At 45.9% G+C, this 7,125-nt stretch overlaps 2 protein-coding genes across 2 annotated transcripts; both read left to right on the forward strand.

Moving 5' to 3' along the window:
- The first annotated feature begins 796 nt into the window (after positions 1-796).
- On the forward strand, positions 797-2,153 carry LOC108008226 (uncharacterized). The gene is made up of 3 exons (XM_017072017.4): positions 797-853; positions 1,392-1,724; positions 1,789-2,153. The coding sequence occupies exons 1-3, from the start codon at positions 806-808 to the stop codon at positions 2,107-2,109; spliced, it is 702 nt and encodes a 233-aa protein (XP_016927506.2). The 5' UTR covers positions 797-805; the 3' UTR covers positions 2,110-2,153.
- A 932-nt stretch (positions 2,154-3,085) lies between these two features.
- Positions 3,086-5,221, forward strand: LOC108008573 (uncharacterized). Its single transcript, XM_017072447.4, has 3 exons — positions 3,086-3,139; positions 3,199-3,510; positions 3,574-5,221. Exons 1-3 carry the CDS (start codon positions 3,086-3,088, stop codon positions 5,119-5,121), a joined length of 1,914 nt encoding a protein of 637 aa, XP_016927936.3. The 3' UTR covers positions 5,122-5,221.
- The last annotated feature ends 1,904 nt before the right edge of the window (positions 5,222-7,125 follow it).

Below are 7,125 nucleotides of genomic sequence, written 5' to 3' on the forward strand. Positions count from 1 at the left end.
ACCCATCCCCAAAACATTTTTCCTCAAAAAGATTCTTGGCATGAACAATGAAAAATGAAGCACGAGTCGAGTGCGTGGCACGCTAATTAGATGATAGTATTCTTTTTCAGGCAAACGACTGTTTACTATTATTATTTTCAATTGTCGACAGCGGTGTTTGATAGATACACAAATGCGGTTTGATAACAGTTCATACCCGAATTCGTGGAAATTGGGTTTTTACTTTCAATGACCTTACGGACCACAAATTTAGTTATCAGTCTTAGCTCTATCAGTTCTGGGAACCGCCTTCGAATTCTGAGAATAGGCAAACGAGATTCCGTTGATTTATGGTCATGTAATCGGTAGATTAAAATCCCTGCTGAAGTGGCTCTTAAAAGTGATCGCGTAAATCACTGGCTCCCCGAAAGAGCTGCCAGATTGTCGAGCGTCATGATTCAGCTGGGCCGAAATAAGGTGTTATATCATAAGTGTGTTCCGATAAGACTCGGTGCAGACAGACTTTCCGACCCCAAAGGGGGTGTGCTGGCTGGCTTATCAGGCGACATGGAACCTGCTGATTGGAGTGCCATTTAACCTGGCAACCAAATATCGTAGCCTCGATGGATATGAGTCTTAGCCCTGTAGAAAGCCAATTAGATGAACATTTGCCATGTCTTCTTGTTCGACTTTTATCTAATCACAGTGCATTGCCAATGAGTGGTTAATTTTGGGTTGTTATGGATCTCTCAACCGGGAAGCTGAACTATAAAAGGCCCTGCAACTTGCCAGAATCACTAGATTGAAAGTATTTCAAGTTCCGAAGATGCAGCTATTCACACAAGTTATTCTTTTGGCCGTGAGCCTGATCAGCGTGAGTTTCTAAGTTATCACTAAAAAACTAAACAAACTTTTTCGCATACGATTTGCCGGGGATTTTTTTTACAGTATTGTATTATCGCCTTGGTTCTTTAATGATTAAGGGGATTTTTTTGACAGTATCACCTTATTTCTTATATAAAGTAAAAGAAGCGGACAATACTTTGTATCAAATCAGCTGCTATCGAATTTTACTTTACTTACATATAATCATATTAAAGTTTTTATAAGAAAGCGGTTCCTCTTTGTTGGCAAATAATCAACTTACAATGATAAGAAAACTTATCTTTAAATTAACTGAACGTAAACAATTTTCTTTGCTTACAATGTTTGTTTGAAATGGAACTAAAAAACGTTGGGAAGCGTTCATTACATTCAAATAAATCTGAAAAGAAGTTTAAGGTATCCCTATTTAAGGTAATAAGCCTAATTTGCTATTGCTTTGAAATATAAAGTCCCAAAAAAATATTTTTTATATTGAAGGTTTAAATTAAAGGTCATGAACACTTAAGATTATCCTCCTACAATCTCAGGTCAGTGCCGTGCCGCGTTTTGGAGAGGACTCCGGTATCGAGGGGGTCCTTTTCCGCATGGTCGTGGGTGAGGCTGAGGGACGTGCCCTGACTCCCGCTGCCCAGACTTGTGCCAGCAACTACCTGAACACCACCCAGAACAACGGCGACAAGCTGGCCAATGCCACCAATGCCTGCGAGGATGCAGCCAACCGCACCCAGGTGTCCTACACCCAAAACAGCAACTCCACCGTCAGCCAGATTCGCCTCCAGTTGTTGAACCTCGAGCAGAACCTACAGCTGTGCCGCAATGAGACCGACTCGGCCCTCTTCCTCAACTGCACTGTGGCCACTGTAAGAATAGCCTGTGTGTTTTGATTATTCAAATTCAGATCTAATCCAATATGTATTTCTTCAGTTCGACAGGAACCTGCAACTGCTGGACACCTCCAACTCCCAGGCCTACCAGACCCAGTCTCAGTTCGTCTCCAACGCCACCCAGGTGTCCTCCCAGAAGACCAGCTGCATCAGTTCCGCTGTGAGCGAGGCCAAGGTTCAGTCCATCCAGGCGGCCAATGACTTCAACACCTGTCTGGACAAGATCGCCGCCCAGCGGGATACTCCTCAGCAGCAGGTGCAGCAGCACCAAAGGGAGCAGCAGGTGGTCCCCACCATTCCTAAGGAACAGGTCCCTGAGAGGCCCCAGCAGCAGTTCAACGAGCTGCCTTTGACCAACTAAGTTCAGAGAGAATTAATCAACAATAAATTGTTTATCTTCATGAAGCTCAAGTCTTTTTCTTAAAAAATTAGATTAGGCCTGGAATGCTAAGATCCTAAAGAATACCATCTCCAGAAAAATATTTTAGCTTTTGAAAAGGTAACAAGCCATATTATAAAAAGATTTGCTATAAAAATCAATAGGTGTTCTGCATAAGAAGAAGAATGTTACTACAAGTTCGCATATGTCTGGCATCTTAAAAAGTTCTGAAAGAAAATCCTCGTACCCTTTAAAAATTAGATGACATACAAAGTAGCTGGTATTATTTTTTATGTTACATGATCAGTTTATTGACCAATTTCATCTACATTCTTTTTCCAAAGATGAATTTAAATTTCTTAAAAAATGAATAACGCTTAAAATCTTGAAGTACCTACAATAAAAACGATTTTACCCTTTAAAAATCAGATAACATACAAAAGGTTCCAGAGAATTGTCGCATTTTTTATCAATTAAGACTCATAATGCCTGGTATAAATAGTATTGCTTTACATTATCACTATATTGATCAACTTTCATTCGTTTTTTTCCTTGGAACTGTCACCGAAAAGTTTCCCTTGTTTTTAATGGCCTATCGGTGCCATCGAGCCCTCGAGAACATAAATCGCTGGAGTTTCCCAAACCCCTAAAGCGGTTAGTCACCCAGTCCCTCAGTTCGTCAACAGATTTCCTGCCACGCTTCACACCCAGTTCCGTATTCGCAGAGCTTTATCATGGTGACGGCACTGAGACTACTCATTGTTATCATCAATTAGAATGCTTAAGACTTATCACCTGCCCGTCCATTTTGCCGATTGTACTGGGGCCCGCGAACAATTATAGATAAATGCAATTAATGAAGGCGGAATAAAAATAAAATATCAAAAATCAAGTGCCTGCCGCTTTAAAATGGTCACCTGCCAACGAAGCCAACTCAGAAGCATTTCGAGCCGCCAAGATGGAGGTTCTGTGCAAAATATTAACCGTGTGCTTGCTGCTCATCGGTGCTCAGGTGAGAATGCCAAGTCCACAGAGAAGCAGCTTACATAATCTGGAAAACGAATCCCCCAGGCGTTCCCGGCAATTGAACCAGTCAAGAGCTCCAACGAGCTCACCTGGCAGTCCCTGTTCTTCGATGCTCTGACTGGAAACCTGCAGGAGCCCCAGGCTGATGAGCTCATCAACTTGGAAGAGTGCACTGCTCTCTACACGGTGGATAACATTGAGATTCTGTTGACGGCTAGCTACAAGATTCGTCGTTGCAACAATGTGGAGTCCAGGGATATCGAGAGATACTTGGAACGTCACGACGCCATCTACACGAAGCACAACTTCGAAAGGGAGTTGCTTTCCTGCCACACCCGCGATTGCTACGTGGATACCGTAAGTTGTTAAAGTGGTTTAACTTTCCTCAGAAACTATAGCTATGGATACCCTACCGAATAGGTTCTGAATCTGTTCAGCTCGGTGAGTCGCAACCGCTACGATCATCGTCGCCGCAGGGCCTGCGTTCTCCGTGAGGTGGAGAGGGCAGCCGTTAAGCTGGATGCTGCCTCCATCGCTTTGGCCAACTGTCTTGCCCAGGCCCAGCCTCAACCCCAGCCACCCCAGAACAGCACTGTGCCCCCTCCGCCCCAGAACACCACCGCCGGTGGACCTGGATTGAACAGGACTCAATGGCCCAATACCAACACCACCCCCAACTTTACCACAACTGCCCTCCCCCCATGGTGGGGAAACAGCTCTACCCAAGTTCCCTCGGAAAACACGACAGCTCTACCTCCATGGTGGGGCAACAGCACTACCAGCAGACCCTCGGGAAACACGACAGCTCTACCTCCATGGTGGGGAAACAACTCTACCCAAGTTCCCTCGGGAAACACCACAGATCTACCTCCATGGTGGGGAAACAACTCTACCCAAGTTCCCTCGGGAAACACGACAGCTCTACCTCCTTGGTGGGGAAACAACTCTACCCAAGTTCCCTCGGGAAACACGACAGCTCTACCTCCATGGTATGGCAACAGCACTACCAGCAGACCCTCGGGAAATACGACAGCTCTACCTCCATGGTGGGGAAACAACACTACCCAAGTTCCCTCGGAAAACACGACAGCTCTACCTCCATGGTGGGGAAACAACTCTACCCAAGTTCCCTCCGGAAACACGACAGCTCTACCTCCATGGTGGGGCAACAGCACTACCAGCAGACCCTCGGGAAACACGACAGCTCTACCTCCATGGTGGGGCAACAACTCTACCCAAGTTCCCTCGGGAAACACCACAGATCTACCTCCATGGTGGGGAAACAACTCTACCCAAGTTCCTTCGGGAAACACCACAGATCTACCTCCATGGTGGGGAAACAACTCTACCCAAGTTCCCTCGGGAAACACCACAGCTCTACCTCCATGGTATGGCAACAGCACTACCAGCAGACCCTCGGGAAACACGACAGCTCTACCTCCATGGTGGGGCAACAACTCTACCCAAGTTCCCTCGGGAAACACGACAGCTCTACCTCCATGGTGGGGAAACAACACTAGTAACGGACCATGGGGAAACAACTCTGCCCAAGGACCCTTGAGAAACACAACAGCTCTTCCTCCATGGTGGGGAAACAACTCTACTAGCGGACTATTGGAAAACAACTCTACCCAAGTACCCCCGGAAAACGCAACTCTACCTCCATGGTGGGGCAACAACACTAGTGACGGACCATGGGGAAACAACTCTACCCAAGTGGGAAACACGACAGCTCTACCTCCATGGTGGGGAAACAACACTAGTAACGGACCATGGGGAAACAACTCTACCCAAGGACCCAACTGGTGGAACAGCACCACTCTTGGCCCCGTGAACAGCACCACTGAGAATCCTTGGCTCGGAAACTCCACCCAGGGACCCTGGAACACCACCACCGCTGACGACAGGTCCACCACCCAGGGCAACTGGTTCGATCATCTGATGCACGAGCTTGGAAACCTCTTCTAGACCTTAAAATCCAGAAGAAGCTCACCCCAACTGTTTGGGGGGTTTGGTCAGTAGTCTAAGCTTTAGGCCAGCAAATAAATAAACTTATCAGCATTGAAAAGCTTTTGCGATTATGCTCGATTGGAGGGCCAATCAATGCGGGCGGGTTGATAAGTTGATAAGCCATCTCCTCCAATGGGAAGTTGGGGGGCAGAGGCACCGCAAATTAGATGGAGACCGCAGCCACCCACTGGGATCTAGGATAAAGAGTCCCGGGGCCTCGGGGCCGGACTGATTAAGATTTATTAGCCAGCTGCGGAGACCACGTGTCGCAGATGGCTGGGGGAAAATGATGGATTTCAGTGAGACGTCAGCAAAATATTGCCGATACTCCGGACGCGGCCTTGAGTTCTGGAAAGGGTGGCATATCCCTCCGGCTCGACGAAAAAACCCGCATACATAACGAGCTTCGAAGCTCCATAATTAGTTAGGATCTAGCGATGGGGGCCTTCAGTAATGAGCTGTCTGCCTTTGTGTTGTGCTTCCAGCTAAACCAATAAAATAATCATAGATTAAGTAAACGTTATTGGTCAGGCAGAAATCACAGAGACACTCTGGCAAAGGAGTAGAGCCGCCGGCCAAAGGTTGAATAATTGCAGGGGGCTGACATTTGCATAACCTCCTGTCTGCCAGTCGAACTGTCCTACGGTGGTGGTGGTGGTGGTAGGGAGGGCCCACTGTGGTCCTGCCACACAAAGGGAGCCTGACCTAAACAATGGAAGTATGCGCAAAACTTTTAACCTCAGCGCCAGTAGATAAATCAACCTGGATCATCACCCACAGCATTCGTTGTCAGCACACACCTTCATTGTGTGTCCTGCGAAGGGTAAATCCCCGCCAGACACAACTGCACTGGGCCAAAAGTAGGCTATATAAGGTTGTAACTTGTATTTGATTGAGGGAAAAATTTAAGTTATATGACTTGTGGAATATTCAAGATACAATAGCAATATTGCAAGAACCATTTTTGTTAAACTCAGAAAGAAACACTTGAGGATCAATTTGATATTGGTAACTTTATTAGGTATTATTAATTTCTCTTGAAAATAGTATCTCTCTCACAAAGAGAGTGAAAAGAGCGAGATAGCGCCTAAGATTACTCTAGGTAAGAGCAAGAAAACAATACTTGAAACTCTCCAAAATAAAAAAAATTTTAATCAAATCTCAATCAATATCCCTGCGGAAGATTTAAGACCAACAGTTCCTAAAAAAAGTTTTTTCTAAAACAAATTTATAACTTGTAAGAATATGTAATTCTAAAACACCCAAAAATCGTCAAGTTATTGTCGTACCTAATGTACCTCACTTAATTTCCTCCTTAACAACTCTGCCTAGAAACCCCTATTTTTTCCCAGTGCAGCCACTCACAGTTGCATTGGTTTGCAGGAGCTGCCAGTAACATTTACGCCGCTGGGAGTGTGTGTGCTCAAACATTTTCCCACACTGACCGGGGCACTGCAGAGGTATATGTATACGTAGCTATAGCTATAAATTGCACCAGGACCTTTACTCACCGCGCCTGTGTGCGTGGAGTGTTTGCCTGTGTGTGGGTCAATATTTTTTCATGTTAATTCAACTTGCATGGGTGCGCCACACGGGGGGCGAATGTGTGATGGTGATGAGGCGAGTCCCGGGCTCGGACCCCTGGAATGTAAATCAAGGCGGTCCCCCAGTCCGGATCAGATTCCGCAACCGAATCCCAATCCGAATCTCGAGACTCCTGCTCTCTTTCGCTTTCGCTTTAACTTTTGGCCCCTGGACCGTAAAAAGTTTTAATGGAAATGCTTGAAATTAAGTGATCAATTAACATTAATTGCCGCATGCAGGGCGAAACTTCATAAAAACGCCCGGTCCTAGGTGATTAGATTAAAGACAAAGGATTGACCCTTTGGAAATCAAAAGTTTCCATGGCCTGCGAGCCCAAACATATAACACTAAAGCCAACGATGAGCGTTACGATGTTCC

Source organism: Drosophila suzukii, chromosome 2R (genome assembly GCF_043229965.1).
Source record: "Drosophila suzukii chromosome 2R, CBGP_Dsuzu_IsoJpt1.0, whole genome shotgun sequence".
NCBI lineage: Eukaryota > Metazoa > Arthropoda > Insecta > Diptera > Drosophilidae > Drosophila > Drosophila suzukii.

What these genes read in the sequence shown, in the direction of transcription:
- LOC108008573 (XM_017072447.4), top strand. Translation starts at nt 3,086, where the DNA reads ATGGAGGTTCTGTGCAAAATATTAACCGTGTGCTTGCTGCTCATCGGT. An exon ending in TGCTGCTCATCGGTGCTCAG is followed by an intron (nt 3,140 to 3,198) that starts GTGAGAATGCCA and finishes CGAATCCCCCAG; the next exon opens with GCGTTCCCGGCAATTGAACC. An exon ending in GCGATTGCTACGTGGATACC is followed by an intron (nt 3,511 to 3,573) that starts GTAAGTTGTTAA and finishes CCTACCGAATAG; the next exon opens with GTTCTGAATCTGTTCAGCTC.
- LOC108008226 (XM_017072017.4), top strand. Translation starts at nt 806, where the DNA reads ATGCAGCTATTCACACAAGTTATTCTTTTGGCCGTGAGCCTGATCAGC. An exon ending in TGGCCGTGAGCCTGATCAGC is followed by an intron (nt 854 to 1,391) that starts GTGAGTTTCTAA and finishes CTACAATCTCAG; the next exon opens with GTCAGTGCCGTGCCGCGTTT. An exon ending in TCAACTGCACTGTGGCCACT is followed by an intron (nt 1,725 to 1,788) that starts GTAAGAATAGCC and finishes GTATTTCTTCAG; the next exon opens with TTCGACAGGAACCTGCAACT.